This window comes from Ptiloglossa arizonensis, chromosome 12 (genome assembly GCF_051014685.1).
Source record: "Ptiloglossa arizonensis isolate GNS036 chromosome 12, iyPtiAriz1_principal, whole genome shotgun sequence".
Lineage (NCBI taxonomy): Eukaryota > Metazoa > Arthropoda > Insecta > Hymenoptera > Colletidae > Ptiloglossa > Ptiloglossa arizonensis.
This window is the reverse complement of record NC_135059.1, coordinates 11,705,530-11,729,645: the sequence shown is the minus strand read 5'-3', so window position 1 is coordinate 11,729,645 and position 24,116 is coordinate 11,705,530. Positions and strand designations below refer to the sequence as shown.

The 24,116-nt window shown below is 39.2% G+C and overlaps 1 protein-coding gene across 2 annotated transcripts in view; it reads right to left on the bottom strand.

The window, feature by feature from the left end:
* Stacl (SH3 and cysteine-rich domain-containing protein) overlaps nt 1–24,116 on the bottom strand; it is a 100,287-nt gene that overhangs the window by 14,025 nt on the left and 62,146 nt on the right. For both annotated transcript variants that reach the window (XM_076324272.1, XM_076324273.1), the window contains exons 3-7: nt 15,932–16,188; nt 15,024–15,416; nt 13,405–13,661; nt 12,298–12,409; nt 112–266 (exon numbers count right to left, since the gene is read on the bottom strand). In XM_076324272.1, the coding sequence (XP_076180387.1) occupies nt 112–266; nt 12,298–12,409; nt 13,405–13,661; nt 15,024–15,416; nt 15,932–16,188 (1,174 nt within the window). The remainder of the gene's footprint in view (nt 1–111; nt 267–12,297; nt 12,410–13,404; nt 13,662–15,023; nt 15,417–15,931; nt 16,189–24,116) is intronic.

Below are 24,116 nucleotides of genomic sequence, written 5' to 3'. Positions count from 1 at the left end.
CGTATTATTAATAACGATAAAAAACAGGAAGCCTTAAAAGTATTCTTCAAAAGCAGTGTTCGCTTTAAAAAATAAACTTCCACTCTAAAAAATTCTAGGGAATACACTGACTTGTCGGCCGACGGTGGAGTCGTCGGCGAACTCGTCTTTAAACTCTTGAACGCTTTCAACCATTTGTGCTTGGTACTTCCGGTCGAGCCATTCGACATCTTCCGGCTGCTCACCCCATCCGGTTGACCGGCTTCTCCACCACCAAACAGTTCTTTCTGAAAACCGAAGCGAGTCTAGGGTGAACTGTCCGTTACAGCAGAGTAGATAATAATTATTTTTATGTAGATGCAATAATTTTCCAACAACGGTGGAAAACTTCGAAACGATGTACCGTGAAAAATATTCTGTAACGAAACGAAAGTGTCTTACTTTTACATTATCGTTCTTACTGTTACCGAAATTGTCTAATTCAGTTGCTCCTCGAAACTTCCAGCTTTTTGTTAGTTATTCTTATAGTTTCGCCGTGGAAGATTAAACTAAAATCGAATTCTCCTGTATTGCGTACAAAAATTCAAATTGGGCAGAGATTAAAGCGACGTTGTTAATACCGGACAATTTGAAAGTGACCTCTCATGAATAATATTTTGAAACAGAATTGGAGTGCCCTACTTTTGGATCACTGTTATTGAAATTTATCAATTTGGGTATTATTGGTGAAATACAAATTATCGCGTACTCCGGTTTCTTAGTTTTTATATCTATCGTTTCACTTTGACAAATTTTTCAATTCGAAGGATATTTAATTTGGAATTATTCGTATTGGGTGTAAAGGTTGAAAAATTAAACGAGATGGTCGAAACGAGATCGCTTTGTAAAATCTTTGAGATCTGTTCGAAGAACGTTTCTAGTTTAGAGCGTGTTGCGTGTTTAAATTTCAATACAGAAACGTCCTCGGTTCCGATCGATCAACGCAATGGAAACCAATCATGTTTCCGGTTGACTTGTTTGACGGGTCGTGTACGATCAACCGGTAAATAGATATCCAATGAAAAAGGAAGCCATCACCGTTTTAATGCGACGAAGGGACCGCTATTAATTGGATTCAACGGTGACCATCCGATGGCTCGTCGTGATACACATTCGTGCATTCACCTGCATATACCGATGTTTTTCCAGGTTTTAAATAATTCGATCACAGACGATTTGGAATTGCGTTGAATGTTGTGCAAGAATTTCGAGACTTCGAAATCTTCAAGAACGTAACGATATTTCCAAGAAACTTTGACAGTTTTGGAGATTTCGAAGTGACAGAAATCTTGAAAATATCATGAAAAAGAATAGTTTCTTCCATCGTGAGTTTCTTCAGATAGATTAAATAATACATTGGTATATCGTGTACAAAGAGGACTAAAAAATGATGGAAATATCGAAATATGTTTACAACGAAACACCACTGTAAACCAAACCATCGTTTAACCTAAGCATCATCGTCGAAGTAGAAATTTCGTTTACTTTTCTGTTTAATTATCAACGATTTTGCTTAATCGAGAAACCATTGAGATACTTTCTGTCAACAAATTGATAGAAATAATATTCGAGATTCTAGTAATTGTTAAATCCTGGATGACTCGAACTACAATACTTCTCAAATATTTTCATCCCCGTGTGTTTTTGTTATTTATCCGATTGAAGCTGTAATGAATAGTATTGTTAGAATCAAGGTTGTTATTGATTCCGTACAGACCACTGTGCATCATGCTATTGTATCGAGGATTGGATGTACTGTAGGGACTTCATTCATAAAGCGAGCAAAGGTGCATCGACCATGCAAACTGTATTCAATATTACCAGATTGTGTAACACCGAATGCAGTTATCCAGCGAAGAAACGAGTGAACAAAATCAATTGCACGAGGTCAATTTAATTTCTCGACGAGTACGAATAAACGTTGAATATTAACGTTAACAGCGAAGTTAAAAACAACGAACGAATCTTTGTAATTAATGAATCCTAATTCTCGGATAAGAAAAAATTGCTACTACAGAGAATTGTAGCATTCCGTTTATCATAATAAACTCATTGATCCGAAGGAAGTGTAGCGGGAAGTAGAGTGGGAGAGGAGGGTGGGAGGAGGGTGGGTGAATGAAGGGTGAAAGTGCTTTAACCGTGCGATATTTCAAGAACCATGATTTCAAAATGGTTTAGGGTACTCGGTGCTTCGCAGACCGGTAACGGTTCAAAAATTTCGAGGCTCTAAGGTTTCCAAAACCTTCGAGAATTTATAAACTTTCCAGACTTCAACGACTTTCGAAATTTTCAAGAACTCGAACAGTTTCATAATTTTCAGGACGTTAAAAACTTTCGAAACGTTCGAAACTTCCCGACCACAACATTCACATGTTTACGGAAACTGTATTTCTGTAAGTGGTATTTTGGTCTTTTGAATCGTTATATTTTTCAAAGAATACGATTTGAAAAAGGAATACCCAAAGTATTGAGATAAAATTGATAAAATTGCCAGTTACGGAGGTTCGAATATTTAGTAACTGTGAAATTTGTATGAATTTGAAGGCGTACGTGTTGAACAAACAAGTGCACACCAATTGAGCATAGCAGGTTAAGGATAGGTTCCGTATGTAGGTTGTTGTGCACCTCGACTGCACGAGAAATTGCAAACGAAAAATGAAAACTGTGTTTCTCGAATTGGCGAAAGTGGCATCTTAGGGGCTATTGGATCGATTTACTAGCATTCTTGCACGGATACAATATAAACGTGTCTCTATCGGTTGAATTAGAATTATACGGATACTTGTTACACATCTTTTTCATTTTTTTAATTATCGCTGAGAAGAGAATTCCACACTTTCTGCAGTCGTCGGTTTATTAAACATTTCCCCGTTTCAATTATCCTAGTTCGTACGGGAGTTATACTCGTGTCAATTAAACAAAAACTTGAACCACTGGTTTCGAATAATTAGAATGGGTCCGATCAGTGTCGTTAATTGCGAAGAATTATTGAAACACGATACGTAGACTAAAAGCATTTACATGAAATTTTGTTTACAATTACCTAAAACACGAACAAATCTTTACGGAAGAATTGGATAGTTTGCGAATGAAATAAACAAAAACCATTGGACCCAAAGAACGCTCGAGTAACAAGCATTCAAACCAGAATAGAATCGTTACGAAAAATGATCTGAAAAGAAGAATCGAATCGCTGTAAGGGACACCGCGTTCTCAATTGATCGTTCCGCGTAAAAACGTAAGAGTGTAGAAAAAAAAGAAAAAAAAACACGATCAAATTCGAGGGAAAACATCTCCGTGAGGAATTCCGTCCCGGTCGATCCACGCTACGCTATGCAACCAATGCACCAAGTGCAGAAACGGATCCGAGAAGAGTCCATTATTGGCGGTAGGTGAGCATTCTCGAGGAATTCGCGAAACAACGGTTTCCAGTTGGACACGTGCGCCCGAAACATGTCTCCCACGTGTCAACGAACCACAAACAACGCACTGCGGCAGCAGCCAAACCCGAGTCACGTGACTAACCTCCTAATAACGACGCAACAATCGAACCGACGAAAAGATGATCACTTTCCGCTCGAACTATCCAACGTACTGTCATCGTTTGGTCGATACCACGCGTGAGATCCCCCGAAAGAAAATATCGACACCAGCACGATCCCCACCTCTGGGCACAGCTCCTACCGACGATATCCTGGATGCAGGACCACCCGGGATCACCACAGATAGCTGCATAGCAACAAACACTGCGTCCACCCGAAGGAACGACGCCAGATATATCCGGTAACCACAATTGTTGACCGTGAGTCGGTAAACGGCGGTCCAGCTCCTGGCCAAACAGAGAGGACGATCACCGATCCTCGACAGGGACAACCGAGGTGAGAACCGGGTCTTCCAGGTGTTCAAGGGGGATACTAACTACTCGTGTGCGCAACGATGTCCAACCCATGTCTGCGAGGACCTCAGCGGCTGCTCCTGCTACCCTGACCTAGGAAAGCGGACTCGACTCGAGGCCAGGAATGGATTTTCAGACGCTCGTGTTGGACGGTGACCCAGTTGTGAGGGCGCATGTCGCGCGATTGCGCGCCGTATTTATTCGTCGTCGGTGGATACCCAACCGTTTCTGGCGCCGTGTTTACGGCGCGCTCGGCTATTCTCTTTTGATTTTTCGCGCTACGGTACTTGGAGCGGTCTCGAACGTTTTCGGTGGGGGACTCGATGCAAATGAAATGCAGATCTCTCGGTTCTTCGCCGCGTTCGCGAGAAAACCACGGCTGCGGCAATCGCGGCGTGTTATAGGATAACTCGGCTCCGAGATCCGAGCTATACTCGCCTACGTATTTACCTTGCCACGATACAGCGTGATAGTAATGCGAATCGAGTACGAATTAGCGTGGGTATTAATTTAGGTGTGTAACATTGCTACAGATAATGATTCAGTTATGTAACATTAATTGAGATAATAATTTAGTCGTGTAAATATTATACCGATAAGTATATAAATTGTTCTACATACTAATAATTTAATAGAGATAATAATTTAGTCGTGTGAATATTATACCGATAAGTATATAAATTGTTGTACATACTAATATTACATAACTAAATTATTATAAATACTTATTGGTATAAATAATGTTTACACGAGTAAATTTGTTATCTATATTTATCAGTACAGATAATATTTACACGACTAAATTATTATCTATACTAATAAGTATAGTCATGTAAACGTACTCACTGTACATATTATTTAACCGGACATTGTATCTATCTTGAAAGTGTACTATATATATATTTAAATATTTGAATTCATTTATAAATAGCTCGATGATGTATACAAATATTTACAAGTATCCTAGTACTCTAAACCTATTAAAAACTTTTTAGAGCCTTCTAGAGATCTCAGATTTATATGTACAAGTATTCGATGGTATCCACAGGTGTTTCACATTGTTTATTTATTTATTTTTTCTCAGAAAGAACCACGCCATATTACATTGTAGGATAAATGCAGTATGGTTCGTCACTGTTCTGGGATAAGTGAGCTATAGTTCATCACTGTCCTCTTACCAGGAGGCAATATCATCTTCCCTACTTTATGGTCGGATCCTTCAGGAACAAATTCTCAAGAAATATGACATTGTGTCACTTGCCATACTCTAAACATACTTTCCTTGGGCATACAATCGGTTCCACGACACTCGATAGCTAAAAGACCCATCGTGGTCATCAACCGTCTCTGATGTTAAGACTGTTTGGTCTCACTCACCCTCCTTCAAGACCAAATATAACCTAGAACCCTATCATAAATTTATCGATGGCAGGCTATCGTCCTACATTCGACCTCGACTCTCCTCAAAAACACATTGCCATCAACATACCTATATATATAAAAATTTATCTATATAAATAAAATTGTAACTTTGATTATAATTGTAAACTTTTTGGGCAATATCAACTCGAAATTTACAGTGTACTTAGACCGAATTGGTCATTATAAAAATTATCGTTTGCCTTAGTTTCTTGTTTGTTTTCTGTTAACTCGAGACATGTCGAATCAAATTTGATCAAACCTTCAATTTCCTATTTCGTATATACCGATCAAATTGATACAACGTTCTAATTAATAAAAATATTCCACGCACCGCGCATAACCTACGAATTAATTTATGTTTACAAATAAACAGGGTGTATCGTCAACATGTGCGACCCATTTTAACGGTGGATTGGGGGCACAAAAACAATGGAAGAAGTTCATATAAACATGCCTCTTATTTGACCTTGTTCTTAAGTTATAGTCATTTATATATTCTAGTAATATGTAACTGCTTGTTTTGATAGGATAACGTAAAGCTGAGAGATAACAAGGATTTACAAACAGTTCAGTAGAATTAGTTAGATCGGCTCAATTTTTAATTAAGTATTATTGAAATATAAAAATGGAAACAAGGTTGAACAGAGCTACGTTCGTGTAAACGTAAAATTACACGCAAAAATGAAAGATCGGGACGAACTGTACAAACTTTTAAAATTCGTTAGAGTCGGCATAAATACGGACACAAGTGTACGTGACAGCATGGAATTTTTCTCGTCGAGAGGGAGTTACGTGGGAAATGCCAAGCATAAAATGTACGATATTTAGCTTAGCGTTACTCTTACAGTAAAACTACAGAAAACTGAAGTTGCCAGTTAAGTTTGAAAATTTCTTCGACGCGTAAAATCTTTCGATGGAATCGATAAAAGCCAAGAATTCGATTCAACTCTTTTCAATACTCCACGAGGGTGTATTGAAGAAACACTAAAGACGATCTTTTATTTCTTCAATCTGTATCTTGGTGGTGCTTCTATGGTGATCGGTATACCGCGAATCAAAATACTTATCGATTGATTTAGAATTGTACAGATTATTCGAGAAGTTCTCAGTGTCTCGAGATACTTGCGATCGATCATTGTAGCAGAATGTTACCGGCTGGGACAGTTTCGAGTATTTTTAACACCCGCAAGAATTTTTTCATGTCTCTTCGTTCCATCTTCGAGGGTCAGTACCCCAGGTCCCAAGTACAATTTCTACGACACAGTTAAGAACAGGTCAACCTACGACACGAAGGAAATTGCCACGACGAATCCAAACAGGCAATTATCGATACCCGGACAGCTTGTTCCGTAGATACTCGTATCAAGTGGCTGTCGACAGGTCCATTACGACGTGTCTTGTTGAAAATTTCAGCAGTGACTTGTCCCTAATATCGACCCATTCCTGAAAGCACGTCGATTAAACGAGCTCGCTTCAATCTCTAATCTGCATGTTTACTCGGCTCTAAGGGGTCGCAGGATGGCTTTAGTCCTCCAGGATCGAACACGTTTATGCTTGTTCCATGACACAAAACGTTATCCAAACTTCGTCAACTTGGTTATTCGATAATTTCAGCGACGACAACTTGACGGTGAACGTCCTTTGAGAAATATGTACAAACTTTTCCCTGGCTTACGAGACGTCTGACAATTTAACTCGATTGGCGTTGGTACTTGCGACGTGCCCTTTCAACGAGATCGCGACACATTCGATAATTTAATAACCAACCATCTTTTATTGTTGTCCAACGTTGCTTGTCTTTGCTTCGTTTACCGACCAAACTTTCCGTCAACGAATATTCGAAGGTTTTCGTTTACAGATTAAACTTCCAATAGTCCAAGTCTTCGTTAACCATCGGTCGACCGATGCTTTTCGCGTTGGTAACCACGCCTGGGTCAGCATAGACCCGGATCTATTCTTTATTTTTCTTTTACAATTTTATCGATCTTATCGGCTCTGAAATATAATAAATAGTTCCCAGGTTAAATTGCTCGTCTCGAGTCGAGGAGGTCTACCTTTTGCGAAGGTGGGTGAAAAATCAGACCCAGGCTCTATCGATGATTATCGAGGATCAACGATGACAATTGATAAAAGTTCGCAGCGACATCTCGAGAGATTTTTACGCTCTCCTTAATTTTCTGGACTCTCGATTGCGAGGAAACCCCGGATACATCAATGTCCGAATCTCTAATTCGGCGTCAGTGGGGGAGTACAGTGCAAGGTACATATTCTGGGCTCTTGGCGTGCCACTAGAAGGATTAGGACACGTCGTATTCAGGAATTTTGCAAATGCTCGAGTGGAACGTTCGAACGAGGCCAACCGTCCTCGATGCCACCGGTGCATTCGATGCGCAAGCACATGCACATACTTGAAAGTCGTATGCAAATCAATATTATTGAATTCCGCGGTGCACGTTTAACGTGGCATGTTACGCGGTCTGTCTCGCGTTCAGCGGGATGAAAAATACACGGTGAATCCATTCCGCGTTGTAATTTATCCTGTTTATCCGCGACACGCTTTATCCCACGGGACTCGTTTAGATTAGATTTGTCGCTTCCCTTGCATCCATTTCTTTCTTTCTCTTATCTCCGTTCTTCGCTTTGCGATCGTTACGATCGCTGAGCTTAAGCTAGACTCGATTGGATCTGATCTAAGCGCTTAGACCGAAATCAGATCTAAGCGCTTTGTAGAGTTGACGTAAGAATCTAAATTCTGAAATCTGTAGCTTCGAATGTACTTGGACAAAAAGTTGACGTGGAAATATCGTGTTCGAAAATAAATCGAGCAAACGAAAATAAAGAGATTTATTTATTGGCGTGCGAGAGGCACTCCCCGAAAAAAAAACTATCGCGAAGCTGTGTCACGTGAAGCAAATAACGAGGAATTTGGAGAAGATCTTGGAATTCTATCGTTTGAAGGAGAAATTAAACGATACTCTGGAAAATAGAAAATTGGACTAGACAATTGTCCGAATAATTTAGCAAACATACACGAAACAACCGTACCGAGGAGATTTCATAAAACCCACCCGATTGAATTATCATCAAAAGAGTAACTAAGTAAGTTAACAACAGAGTCTCCTTTGTTAGTACGGTATCGACTAGACTAACGATTCACCAGTAGCTGAATAGTAACTCGGTCACCACTGGAATCTTTCTCACGGTTGAGTAGCTACGCACGAGTTAGCACTTGGTTACCTTCCTACTGAACGCTTAACGTCAATTGCCCCTTAACCTTTACACCGCGTTATAACTCCGTGTAGCTGCCACGAAGCCGCTACCAAACCGTATTAAATCGTTTGCGAGTATAACTCGGTGCACGGTTCCTAGAGACCAGGTAGAAACGGTCCTCGAGTTGAACGCGAACGCCCCGAAACGTTCGGGCGACCGAACCGCGAATCAATTCACTCCCCGGAGTCAACGAAGCTGTCGTGGACGTACTCACAGAGATGGATGATCGATCGATCGTCCGTCTGGTCGTTTCCCGTTTCGCTTCTTGTTTGGTTCTTCCACGTGCGAACGGGTCCTCTGGACCGAGATCGGAATCCAATCAACGAGGTTGGCCTCCCGTTGGTGAAACGTAACTGTTCGGCCCAGCTTCGCGGAACGAAGAAACGAAAGTGGCCGTCGACTGCTCGAAATTGCGCTCGCACGTGCAGGTGCGCCGACCAACAAGGTGCATCATACTTGTCCGTGATACGTACGTGGAAGGGAACAATGGTAGGCTCGTGCTAATTTTAATCGGCTGAGCCGCGCGGCCCCTCGAGGGTCGAGAGCCACGAACGCTGCCGCGACCAGTTCTTTCTTCCACTCGATCGGCAGTTTCTTTTGTTGCCTCACGGTTTTAGAGTTGTTCGATTGGCCCCACCGCGCGCCCGGGACACGACCGAGCCTGATTCGAGCCGACATTAGTGTCACGGATCGCCTCTTGCTCGTTTTCAGCCACTAGAGCGGCTCTTTCTACGAGAAACGGTTTCGCCAAACGGTGTACACGCGGAGTAATCGTCGGAATGACAATGTTTTCAGAGACAACTTCGTAATTACATTATTTTCAGGTTCTGGACAGTTTGGGTAGTTCAGTGTCACGGATTGGTTCTTGGTTGTTTTCAGCTAGCAAAACAACGCGTTTGCCCAAATGGTGTAGAGTTGTATAGAGTGTAGACAGTTTAAGGTTACGGATTGATTCTTGGTTGTTTTCAGTCATTAAAGCAACAGTTTGCCCAAACGGTGTAGAGTTCGTAGATAGCAATGACAATGTTTTTAAGTTTTGGACAGTTTACATAATTTAGTGTCACTGTGATTGTTTGGTCGTGTTCAGTCGCTAGAGCAATTCGTATGAGCAACGATTTCGCCAAAGGTTGTAGAGGCGGAGTTTGTAGATCGCAATGATAATGTTCTCATATTCTAGCCAGGAAGCAGTGTTTACAGAGTATAGTAGGACAGTTGGGCGAACAAACTCTCGAGATGCATAGGTCTGATTTTGTACACGATACGAAGATATCGAACCTATGTATGCGTTAGGATGTAATAGCTTTGTCGAGAAGGGATCAACGAGTCACGTAGTTTAGGTTTTAACGTAGGTGTTTGGATTCCTGCGAATTTGGATAGTTTTTACTACTCTCGAGTGGAGAAGATCTCTTCCTAGAAGACCAGTATTTAGGGAGTACGAATGAACGTTAGACTTAGAATTAATCGTGGACAAAGTCCGATTCAGGTTTTGCCAAGAAGTGACTATAACGAAAACTACAATATTTTCAACATAGGTGATGGTTCTAGATTTGGATAAACATGGGCAGTTTAGAATGCTTTAGAATGGTCTTATCGAAAGGATCGGTGCTCAGGGAGTATCGATATTGTACGAGTGTTAGGCTGACAGGTTTAACTCTAGAATAAGTCAGATTCGGGACGTAGTGAAGTCTAGATATTGCATTTCGATTAGGTGTACGTTAATTGTCTGGGTAACGGGTTTGGTGAGACGTGTTCTAAAGCAATATAGGTTCCTAGACGGAGGTACTAGATTTCGTCCCCAGACTATGTCTCGTGCTAGCTATTTACTTAGGTGTATGTTTCATTGACAAGGGAATTGCTTCAAGTGTTACATGCTGATATTACCGAAATATCTTGTGTAGATGGAGTAACAAAATATACCATTTCTGTAATCGATTCGGTATTTATAAAATATTTGGTGATACAGATCGTGCTTGACATACGAATAGTGTAAAATCTTCGATTCTATGTGTCGAACACACATGTTGAGAATCATATTCCAATCACGGATGTTAATATGATTAGTCAAATGTATTACGAAATAGTTAACGTTTTATCGTTTATAAATTTAAGAATTCATTTTTAGTAAATATTGCGAACACATTGATTTTCAAAATTTTGGTGTTCGTTTTGGGCTGGAGCTGAACTCGAGATGTTAAAGAATGATTCCCATATATAGTATGGTAATACTTGCTTACTCGTAAACGCGAGAAACGATTTTAAGTTAAGCGCCATCTAGCGGCAACTGCTAGAGATTTATGACCGACGGTATTAAAAATTGTATTTCGAGTAAAATAAAGATAAAAACTTATAGTTGATCCTTTTACCCGTCCATAATCGTAAATGTACCTTTACGAGGATCGATTATACGAATTTTCTTTTTACTTTATCGAACGAAATAATCAAAATTGTGTACATGTGAATTTTTAAATGTAACCCAAATACTTTACTCAATATTATACACGTATCGATGTAATAAGCAAATATTAGCGGATAAAAAAAATCGATACGTTAGATGTACCAACCGTTAGAAAATTTACCGATGTTTTGTGCTTAATTTCAAATTACTTGGAAGTTAGTTACTTTATGATACTCGTTCGAAAAGTTACACGGATTTTTACAATTCTCGGGAAATTTTATTTTACAAGTTTCATATTTGGTTTCGGTCCACGCACGTTAGTGGAATTGGTCATTATAAGTCGGTATCTAGGCAGACGTTGCCTTCTCTTTTAATAACAAAATATACGTGTCTGTGTACGAACTTTTATCGAGGCCATGGTCGCAAATTATCCGGTGTCAGTGGTGCCAACGAGTAATGTCCCTAGCGTGTAAAAGTCCATCGAAAGTTCGAGGCATTGTAGGTTCAAGAAACTTGCTACTTTTTTGCCGCGTGTTCCTCCTCGTTTCGAAAACCGCGACAAGGCTCGTCGAAACTTTTTTCATCCGGCGTGGCAAAGTTGTAGCGTTTCACGCGGAATATGCGGAAGAAGCGGAAGAGGGACGAAAAGTCGTTCGACGACTTCCGGATTGGATCATTACTCCACGACCGGGGTTAACGTATAGAAGAATATCGATCTCCGTTATTTTTATCATCGATTTTTCCTAAAAGTGAGAAAACTTCGAAAGTGGGAAAAAGTTCTAAGAGAAACATCGAAACACCGTGCAAAGTATCGTACAATGGTTATTACAATCGCTCTATATAAAATCAGTTAGAATATAGATTTTTAGTTAAAACTTATTATATTCAAACTTCAGTTATTAGTACCAATTGTGATAGTTACACTCGGGGAGAAAAGTAAAGAATTTTTAGCCAATTCGTAACAAATGAACCTTTTCTTTGAAACTTACTTTTAATCGAAACGTACCATGTATAAATGTTGTAATTGTAATCAATTGAATTCGATGTTGAAAATTTTGTATTCTCTGTGTAATATTGTCAGCTGGTTATTCTTATAAAAAATTGCAACTGCCAAATTCCACTTTACTTTCGAAGATATTGAATAAGTTGAAATTGAATAGGTAACATTACGCATCGATTTCGACAGATAACAATATCGATACGTAACGAAAAGCGAAAAAGTATTGTTAATTGAAAAAGTATTGATACTTTTTTGCTTTTTGAAATATTTATTAATTAGCAATGTCGATGCAAATACCTGTGCTTGCACAGCTGCCAGGTAGAGCTGTGCTTCCCCAAGCTCGAAACGCTTCATAGAGATATCTTCTTGCAGCTCGGCCACTTTAGTATAGAGATTGCTTTCGGCGCTCCTGCAATTGAAAAAGAGAAACCGTTTAATGATTCGAGCCTCTCGGAATTAAAGTACGAACGGTCGAGCGAAGCTGGTTCGGAATTGCTCAAAGAAAATCATGCTGCTTTGTAACGTGTTTATCTTTAATGGATTAAACGAGTTACCAGAAAATTGATATTGAACTTTTGACGTAATTATTTTGTAATTAGTATCGGAGAAGTGACTTTGGTGTACGAACGGAAAAGATTAATTTGTTTTCACGGCGATTACTATAGCTGGAACCTGGAGCAAAATCGATTAGAAGTTCAAGGTTCCATAGCTGCAATTAATTCATGAAATTGCACAATTCATCGTGGAAAAAATACTGGTTCCCTACCTTTACGATTTAATACTGTATGATAAATTTATGAAATACATTTCCAAACGAAGTCCAACGTTACAATCAAAACAAAACTATTAATATGTATCTGTTTTTTTTCCTGTATTCAGAACACGCTGCAAGTTTCGATGGCGCATTCTCCGATATCGTTTTCGGTGCATTTCTGTTTTTAACTTCCTTTCGTAAATTTCTCAAATCGTACATTATTTTAAAAATTATAATTTGTTCGAAATTACTTATTACACGAGTAAATAATTAATCATAAAAAATTGTAGAAAGTATATAAAAGAGCATAGAAACTGATATTAATTTATTTCAAATCAAATTTATATACACGTTGAAATTACGATCGTTATAAAATAAAACTAGTTTTATTGAACAAATTGAACAAAATTTTGCAATCGAATCTTTCGAATAGAACCCGGACAACTTTAATCATCGTTGAGAGACGTTATCGAGTGCAGTTTATAAACATAGGAGCGCAACAGAAATGATTAACGTAATGCGTTCGAGCGAGCTCATGGCTGGAAAGGGCAAGAAAGTTCGTACAATGCAGAGACGTGGTCCTTGATAGGTTGAAAGGTATTCGATTTCGACAATCGGAGGATAAGGGATTCATGATCGTTGTGACGTACTTGCGTTGCATGCGAATCAGAGCATCCAAAGCATCGTGGAGGCGAGCTATCTCCTGGTAGAGACCATCGTGTTCTCGTCGAAGATCTTCCATCAGAGGCAAGGTGCTGGTCGTTGTCGGTGCTAATTCGTCCCTCAAGGAGGGTATTTGATTGATTCTTTCCATGGGTACCTGTTCCGGAGGTCCTGGTGCAACGAACAAGCGTTTGGAAGGCTTCTTCGATGGAGTCGCGGTTGCTGACAAACTCCGTGCCAGAACCTGAACACAGAATCTCCATTTTGACAAACCGTGCCGAGAGGAAAGAACTTTGTCGACGCGAATCGATAGCTAACAGAGAAGCACCAGGAGATGACGGATGAGACAATGAAGTGGAAGGGATAGAGGATCCATTCGTTGCAGAATTCGTTGATAGGCTCGTTAAGAGGACCATCTAGAAAACTCGTGGTTTGGGTTAGGTAGATATTGAGAGTAGGGGCACCAGTTCGTTCGAAAGACTATACTGGGGCCAACGAGACGAGTCAGCAGATCCAAACGAATATATACCATCGACACATGGGCCGAACAAGAACAAACTTATGGTTTGCTGTCTTCTGTTACACGAACTCCACACGAACGTTTGTTTTTCTTTACTGACTCGTCTCGAGTATAGACATGTAAACAAAAGGAACTTCTTGGTACGGTTTCTGTTCAGACCAGGGACTCGATATCGGTATGATTTTGATACCGGTATTAACAGAGCTATACCGAAATACTAGTATCTCTATAATACCCGAACCAATGTACTATCAAATACCGAAAGTGATACACCATCGAATACCGAAATAACAATACCTCTATAATATCGAAACAGATATACTATCGAATACCAATACTTTTATAATACCAAAATCGATATACTTACGAATACCGAAATAAATACCGGTATTATTTCTGTATTCCATGCAGTTAACGGTAACAGGAGCCATTAGAAACGAAAGTGAAGTCTGTTATCCAGTTAGAGGAGTTGTCTTCAGGCTCTAATCTAAACTCTGCAGTTTTTTTTTTATCGCATTCTAAGATCAACTGTCTGATATTCAATTTCCACTCGTGACAGTGGCGAATTTAACGAGGGTCGAAGGCCCCCAAGAGTAAAATTTTCCCAAGGGAAGAATGCAAAATATAAGATTCAATTAGAGATTGCCGGTATAACGATGAAAATAATTCCGGTTTCGCGCGAACTAGTCACCCGAAGACGGGAAAGAATTTTTCTCAATTTTCACAATCCTATTTCCATCTTGCACTATTTCTTTCACACGTTTTCATTCGTGACTGTACACCGAACATCCACGAAAGGCGTACGTAAATAAAACTATTTAATGTTTACGATGCATCGAAAATCTAGCATCCTAAATAGACTTCCTCGACTCGAAACACTTCCGTGGGCTAACAATCCCACGAAAGTGTCCATCGAGGGTTGTGTCCACCGTGCGATAAAAGCCTTCTCGTTTCGTTTCTTCGTGCCGTTCGTTCGAAGTGGAATGATTTATTTATCTGTCTACGCAACAATACGAAACACAATCCAAGGCACAGTATTCTAAGAATCGTAAGATTTCATCCGAAAGTGACACCTCTGGCACGTACTTGTAGGTCGTTCAACGGCATGACGATTTGAGCCTCTTTGGCGACAGCCTGATAACGCTTCGCTTGCTCGCCAGCCCGCTCCGCGGCAGCTTCCGATATACCAGCGACGCATTTGCAAGCCAATCCGCACAGCTCCTCGTAGACCTCCGCTATTTCACCGAGCAGACCGGGTAGACATTGTGACTGGTATCGTTCCGTGATTGCATTGGTCGCTCTCAATTGAAGAACGTAAGCGTTGTGCGCCTCGAAGTAGACGCGTTTCAGCTCCTGTTCGCCCCCGCCGTCGATCGTCAGCAACGCGGCGTACGCGCGCTTGTAATCCGCTCGAGCACGCTGTAGTTTCTCCTCGGATTTCGCGACAACTTGCTCGTAAGCCTCGCGATGAGCGAACACCTGAAAGAAGGTACAATTTCAGACGTTTGTCCAGAGCTTGTTGCGCGTGAATCACCTTCGGTGGATCGTTTTTTCCAAAATTTTTATCGTTCTAGAAGCGGTCCAAGTTCGAAGAAAAAACAATCATTTTTATTAAAAGAAACAAAACGACTGTAAACCTTTGTAAGAAATTAAATAATTAACATATTAAAGAAACGGTACTCCGCATTGTAGAATATTCTATGCAGAATATCCCTATAAAATTCGAAGTAAATCGAATTTGTAGTTCGGGAGATTTCGTGTCGGTGAAAGAATACAGTTTTGAGGAAAACGTGAAACAAGTTTATTTATCGCTGCAACCTCGCTAAATGTTTCAATCTCGAAGTATCTCTTCGATGTAACATTCTGCACACTTAGAACTTGAAGAAAATAAGAAGAAAGAAAAAAAAAGAATTCGATTTTCTTCGACTCGTCAGAACGGTGTCCACCCTTAAGAAGAGGAGGATTCGAACAACGATAGGTAGAGAGGTACTCACCTTTCTGGACTGAAGCTTACGGTGGAAGCTGGCTTCCAAAGTCGGCCTGGACAGCTGTTGCTGAAGAACCGCGGCCAGGTCTAGATGAGCTACCGCGTCTGCTTCGACCTGTCGCAGTAAATTCTCCCAAACGCGTCTCATGCCACCAGAGTCGATCCTGGTATCCCCCGATCTCCCACGAAACTCATCCACGAGACGTCGCACGTTCGCGGAATGGTTCTCCATCGCAGCACCCAATTCCTGCGCGAACTCCGACACTGTTGGCAGAAGAATCACATGGGTTATTCGCCGTTCTTATCGAAATGCATTATTTTCAATACACAATTCTCTCTCGATTCTGTTAGCCCTCGATCCAACTGCACCAGCGTCCAATAGACCGTCACTGGAGTAAATGATGTTCTGCTACTCGAGTACGACGAAAGACAGTTTTGTAGAATTACGACTTTTACTTCTTATCCACTTTCTGACTGCTTTTACATTTGTTACCAGAGAAATAATCTCACAAGGAAATCCCGTTCGTTGCAATTAACTATGAATGTAACTTACTCGTCATTTCGACGAGTATTTGAACAAATAGGTACACATCGTTCAGAGTTTAGAAATTACAGAGCTGGAAGAGAAATACATTGGGTTGTTCGGAAAGTCGTTTCTTTTTTTCTTTTTTTTTTTTGTGAAAATGAAACACGATTCTTTTTAAAGGGTATAAATGTTTTATTAAATTATATATTCTCTATTTTGGAAAACGAAATCACTTCCCGATATTTCGATCGATTTACAAAGAACGAAATGCACCGTTTACCATGGCAGGTACAAGGAAACAATTATTTTCCATTGGAAAAATTGTATTCGTTGGTAATTAAAAAGAAAACATTGGGAATATTGCGTCTATTTCTGGGTTAAGTAGTTTCAATTTTACTCACGCTTTTGTTCAATTATCGGTATCCGGCACAGAAAAAGAAACGATCCTCGATAATTGTATTTACCGGACAAGATTGCGCAACGTGTAACGTATTTTCGAAATGTTGGCACTTTCGATTATTTTCGATCGTTAATTAACTTCGTCCATTGATTTACGTTTCACCGTTGATCGACGTGGCAGTTATCTCTGGAAATCGTAAGCTTTCGTGCGATTCCTCCATCGACGTTCCCATCGGACAATAGAGATCAATTATCGCATCGGCCACCGCCTCGTCCACCGTAATTGTTTATTGATACAACGTGCGGCTGCCCGTTTCCCACGCGTTTGAAATATTTGAAGAGAACTCGAAATCTCGTGTAACCGGTGCCGCAGACTTTCGATTCCGCATCGTTGAACGCGTCTGACATTACGTACCTTCTCGCGCAGGCTTTTGTGCTCGACTTGCTGAATAATTTCGGTTCAAGTTGAATCGTCGACAGGTTTCGAGCGATGTGTGGTTTCATTAATTAAATCGAACGTTTTCGCTCGATCGTCGAATGGCCGCGTTGTGCCAGGAAAATTGGGCTGTTCCGTGAAATAACGTTCCCCGTAATTAATACGCTCGCATTTGTTCTATTTAACGTGTTAGTTTAACTGCCCGCAGGGCCGATGAACGAAACGGTTCCCGATGCTATTCTTTTTGCAAATAAATACCCGGCTCTCTAATGGGTACTGATTTTTATTCTTTTTTTTTTCAAACGCCCCCGCTATCCATTATTTACTCGTAACTGGCATCCGGTGACAGATCGTTAACTACCAGTTCATTCGTATTTGCCATTCAACGTGTTAATTGTAGTTAGTATTTTTTTGGAATTTTCTTTATGCATTGAAATTTTCGTGTAACGTATCACGAGTATCGTTTACGTATAACGTGTAACGCTGGATCAATTTCATCGTGCTTTATTTGTACGAATATTTAACCAATAATTAATTATGAATCTCGAGGGAACTGTTTTTATTCAAAACTTTTCTTTCAATTGGAAATAAAAATATATCAAATCATTGCACATATGTCTCGTATATATATATTTACGTAATTATTGTTCTCTATTGAGTCTATGTATTATTTTTCATAATTTAAATATACATCGGTGTATTGTTTAATCGAGAAAAACAAGAATTACGTAACGACCCTTACAAGAATTAAACAATTAAATTATTAATATTATTTCTGTTATATTCTTGTGTATACAATTCATATAATCTATACCTTACCTATTTTTGTCGCTAGTGTATTTTCTAATTTATTTTCTATTTAATGTAAACGTTTTCGATCCCATTATTTCTCTTAAATGCTCTCAATTTTAATTTGATTTATTATTCGTTTATAATATCAACGAGAATACATTTTAGGATTATTTATCTAATTTTAACCAATAGATAGAGGAAAATCTTTTTTCAAGATTACGACAAAATTTCTAATTGCTCCCTATGAGCCCCGATTTAAGACTAATTGGGACCAGAAAACGTTTAAGCTTCTTCGTTTAAGTTTTCTTGGAAAGGGATCTTTTCTGGAAAGTTTCCTTAATGAAGGACTCAGACAAGGCGTTAATTTGAAAACGAGGATCTCTCATTAACAACTGAAATTGATTAAAAAAATGACGTTGGTCGATGCTTGCCTTGTAACAAATTTTAAAAATATTCTGAGAGAGAAAAATATTTACAGTGGTTACAACGGGTCAGATGGTATTGAAAAAAAAAAGCAAAAAGAACGAGATTGCAGGATTCTCATTAAAATACTATGAAAATGCTACCAAGTTAAGGAACTGAGGAGAAAATTGAATCCACAGGGACGCCTAATGGGAGAGGAGGCTGGAGCCTGTGTTGTTCTACCGCTGGGACCTTTTCGAGTTATCGGGCATAATCAATTTTAGATTCAATTAGAACGATTAGAAATCATAAAGTTACGAGTTTCGGTATCTCCAATTGATCATAAAGGACTCAATTTTAGAACGGACCAAAGTTCGTAAAGTAACTAATAGAAATGCGAACTGAAGGTAATAAGCTAACTTTTGAATACATAGTTAAGAGGTCGTAAAGTCTCAAATTGTGGACGAACAATGGAAGATAGATAAGAGGTCGTAACGTTCCAAATTGTGGATGAACAACAGAAGGTATTAAGCTACCTACATCAAGACTAGATACGAAATTATACTGCAGTCAATTTTACGATACACCAAAGGTCTCCTGGACTGTTCTCAAAAAACAAAGCAATCGACTGCAGATAGGAAAGAGTCTTGTTCCTCGATTTTCATAATTCTGTTTTCACTTGTCACTTCACTTTTTCATTGAATCCGATGCAACTGTAAATCGAACATCCACGAAAGGGCTACGCGAAAATACTCAATGTTTTTCAGGGTATTCTTACGCCAAATAAATTTGATCGAGCTAGGTGAACATTAAGTAGTCAGTCGTTTGTCAATGTCTTCATTTGGCACGTGATGGCAAAAGAGAAAGATTATCCACGACAGATCGTCGTTGGTCCTGAGGTGTGCGTCAACGAACACCTTGGCACCAGCTTTCCAAGCATACAATGTATTTAGGTGTGCAATAATCGCATCGTTGACGTGTTACGGATACTTTTAGTATAGCTCACGGCAGATATAAGCCGTTCTCACGACATACCAACGTCACGAAAATAAATATTTTTCGTACAGCCATTGGAGAGATGCATTGCCCTGACATCCAAGCCTATGAGATTGAAGGAGGGGGATTCTCGGATAAAACGTTAAAATAAAAGCGATTTTTAGCGATTTTTTTACAATGTGAAACCTTGACAACATTTTTCCTGACTCTCCATATATAACATTCTTTAACATTCCAAAATATAACAATTTTTCTTTGTTAGAATTTTAATCTATTGTTTTCCAAAGAAATATTAGTACTTTACAGATCGAAAATGAAACGAGGAAGGTTATACAATTACTTCAGGATGGCGAACGCGTCAAATAACGATTTCCGTGACAAAAAACGAAGAAATCATTTTTCACAAACCATGTCGCACGTCGTGGTCCTCGAACAACAACGCGAAGGCGATTATGCTTCACAACTGGCCCGTTAACGAGCACGAAATTGACATTCAATTACGTACACGCATCAAAAAATACGGCGAAGCTTAATTAATTCCGTGGCACAGTAAATTTCACGTTAGTCACGTAAATTGGTGCTATGTAATTAAACGGAAAACACCTCGTGAACGAACTTTTATTCTAATACAAACCGGTGTAAATTCGTAGAACATTGAAAAATGCATTAGGTACGTATTTAATCGTTCTTGTTAACGAACGGTAGAAGGGGCTGAAAGACCCCGTCAAAGTTCACTGGTCGAGTTAGTTTTACCCTGATTAATTCCAAACGATTTGTCGATCGAACGTTATTTTAAATATTAGTGTATCAAGTGTAAAATCGTATTGGAAAAATTTCTTTCTCGACCTAATCCAAAGATGCAAAAGATACGAAAGAATTGATACGCATGCATCAAGAGCCTCCATTTTCTTAAATTTCGAAATTGTTTTTCCTGTGGTTCGTGCTACAGGTACTTTCATATTAATCAAACGATGTTTGTTTTCTTTGTTTCACACAAGCGGAACGACAGGAATCGTGTCAAACATTGGGACAAGTTTCTCAAAGTACACTTTACTCAGGATTATACAATTCTTGCAATTTTTGTTAGTTTTATTTATAAAAAAAATTGTAAATTTGGTATAACTATGGAAAAATACGTGTATCGAAATCTTTATCAAAAGGTCTTATGCTTTCTTTGTAAAAAAATCAAGTATAATTCGATATTTTTCAAATGGAAATAATTGTATGAAATGGATGGTCAATTATTATATATATATACATTTCCTTTTAGATCAAAATGTATTTTAATTAAGACAACACCTTCCAAAAAAAATCCTTTTTACGAAAGAACACATTTCAAGATGCTCTGAACATATTTTAAATATCAAGAAAAAAGTTGTTCGTTTAACATGCGTGTACATGTATTGTACGCGTGCGAGAAGGTTGCATCTCGAGTTCTGGCGAGTCCTAGTGATTCAGGAACCATCTCCTTGGACATAAATAGGATGCGTGTATATCTATCTCGCTTGCCCTTCAAAAGATTGACCCCGAACGAATAACAGCTGTCATAACTACGCACACAATTTCAGTCACGTATTATATGCACCTATATAAGTATATATGCACCTATGCATGTTGTTAACACGATTGCACGTAAATGGCTGAATGGATTTCGATGAAATTTTATATTCAAATTTTATATTCTCGCTTCAAGATACGATCCAATTTTGAACCAAATCGGTCCACGAATAATAACGGTTAGGTCTGGTAGCTTCCTGGATATTTCTAACATACATTCGTTATTTGTAAAAAATTAAAAAAATAATTGAAATAAATCTTAAAGAGGGTAAATTTCACATAAAAAAAGTTCAGCAAGTTTTTCCTCCATTTTCTCCAATAAAGAAAACGTTAAATGAAATCTTACTCGGACTGCATTCTATCGTTGCATACCTGAACTGCATTTTATCGTGGGGAAGAGTCGTGACGTATACGCTTTTGTTAATTCGTTAGATGCTCGATTATAGTTCTACTGTTTAATCGTATCTTTGGATCGCCATGACCCACTGATGACGCCAGGTTTCGCTCCATTTAGAAATGATACTGCCGCCCTAGCATCATTGCCAGATGATCGTGTTGCAAAACAAGTGAAATCATTTTCTGTTGGATTCGCTTGTGCGCTTCCGAGGATTCGAGGCAAAATTAAGCTGAAATCTTGGATAGAGGTGAGAGATGATGTCAGTGCCCTTGAGGAAGTGTTTCCACGAGTGATGCGATGATACGATAGAGTTTCACGCGAATTAAAAATGATCAAAATTATACAATTCATCGAAACGTGGGTTTCAAGGTCATACTATCGTACCGATCATACAGTGTACACTATAATACAATGATACGATTGCATTGTAACACGATACCGATAAGGCATGACGCGGTATATAATAGTATCATGACAAAGTACGACATAATCGAATTTTGATAGTCGACGGCTGATATTCGTAGAACAATTACGTAATTAGCAAAGTCCATTTTACGGACGGAGAATTAATTTTTGTAGGATAACGATCCGTTACACGCAAAATGATACTAATAACCATTTAGCGTGCTTTAATATACGATCACTGTTACTCATAATTCGAATTATTCCAAATCGAGGCATTAATTCATTTCATGAATAGTGTCACACATTGATAGGGTACCAGGTGCTAGTAACGCTCATGGAACTTCGATGGTCGATAACTCGATGAACACGAGATCATAAAATAGCTAACACAGAGATGGGCAAGAGTCAGCCTTGAATCCAATTGATTCGGATCTCTCTTCAGAGAGATTAAAACCTTTGGATCGAGATCATAAGGGAACCAACTTTAAGTTGTGTAAGAAATCATTATAGTTCAATTTTGGAAGGAATGTGAGATCATAAAGTAGTCAATTTAGGGAGGAACAAGAGCTCACAAGATAGACAAGTTTGGAATAAACCAGATCACAGAGTGGTCTAAGAACCAGTTTTTCGATAAATAATAGATCGTAATGGAGTATCGTTGGGGCAAACAAGAGATCATAAAACGAATAATTTTGAAACGAATTAATTATTACAATCTATTAGTAACTCAACGACATTCATCTCGCAGACTCGTGGTATCACATTTAGGTTCAATTGGGATAAACGAGAAATCGTAAAGTAACCAACTTCGAAATGAACAATGTATCATAAGGATTCGACTTACCGATAAACAAGAGATCATAATGAACTCAATCGCGAGACATATAAGAGATCATAATGGAACAACTTCGGTAGCAATAAAGAACTATAGTCGCCAACCCAGGGATGTACAATTGTTCGTCAAAGAGTCTTGTTTGGTATGAACAAGAGATCATAATGAAGCTAACTGCGAAATATATAAGAGATCATAAGATGAAGACTTTTGCAGCAAACGAGAGATCGCAAAGTAGTTAAGTTTCGAACGAACGAGACATAACGCTACACTGTTTCTTTTAAATTCTAATACGATAGGATCCTCGTTAATCCTTGACACAACGTAATCTTTATCTCAGGAATATGAAAAATATTCAGAAAAAATTTTCAAATTTTCTTCAGTACTGGATAGTAACCAGATACAGAAGTTCGAAATTGTTCCAAGCATTGCCTCGTGTCTTACGACTCCGATTAGGTACCAGGTGTTTGCATCGCGCGTACAATTCCGATCGTGACTAATAACTTTCACAAAGGAACGTCCGATCGAAGTGATCCGAATCGTCTGTTGTTTGGTCGTAGAGTGTCCTCGATTCCCCGATAGTCGTCGTGGAATCGACGCAAGAGACAAATGCATCCGGTAAATCGAGCCCAGGAGGTTTTCTTCAGCCAGTTGCTAAGGTTACCAGGTAACTCGAGCCGATTTCGCGGAGATTTCTCGTTTAGCCGAGTGCTTTCATTACGGGCGTTGTTTGAATACGATCGATGACGATCTGTGTGCAGAAGGCTCGGCTGTACATGTCCGTGTCACCGTTTTGAGACGCGAGGAATCGATTTTCTCAGTCGCGTAAGTAATCCCGTCTTCTGCGTTCACGTTGTCGTCTTCGAGTGAAAATTGTCTTTAGTTTCGAATCACGAACTCCCGCTCGCGAGTCTTCCAGAACGCGAAGACGATCTTTGTTTGTTCGGTTCGGTCCGGTTGTTGCGAGTCGAGAGCACCGGAGCTCGATAATAACGATGTATCGTAAGGAGAGGATCGATCCAGGTTGTTATGGTGCAAATATCGAGGACCAATTTACTGTGGCCCCTCGTAAAGATGAAAAACTTTCTTGAGAAAAATCTGGCGAACAGCTGACTGCTTGGATTAAAGTAAGTCTCTTTGTAGAGGGTGTCCCAATCGTCACCGGTCGATTTGAATCTCGAATGGTTAGAACAGCATAGTTTATAAGATCGTTGGATTAGTTTTCTTTATGTTGCATAAGGTATAGATGCTATCTAAAAAAATATCGATGACCTTAAATTAATAGTAAAAAAATGAAAATAAACGTATGATTTGGGACACTGTATACATACTTTTCTATGAAGAGTAAAATCGAAGAAAGGAAACTTTTGTTTCGCGTCTAAGTAATATGCGAATGTATACTTACATACAAAATATGTGCAAGGACATAAGTGTAGATATATGTATGTGC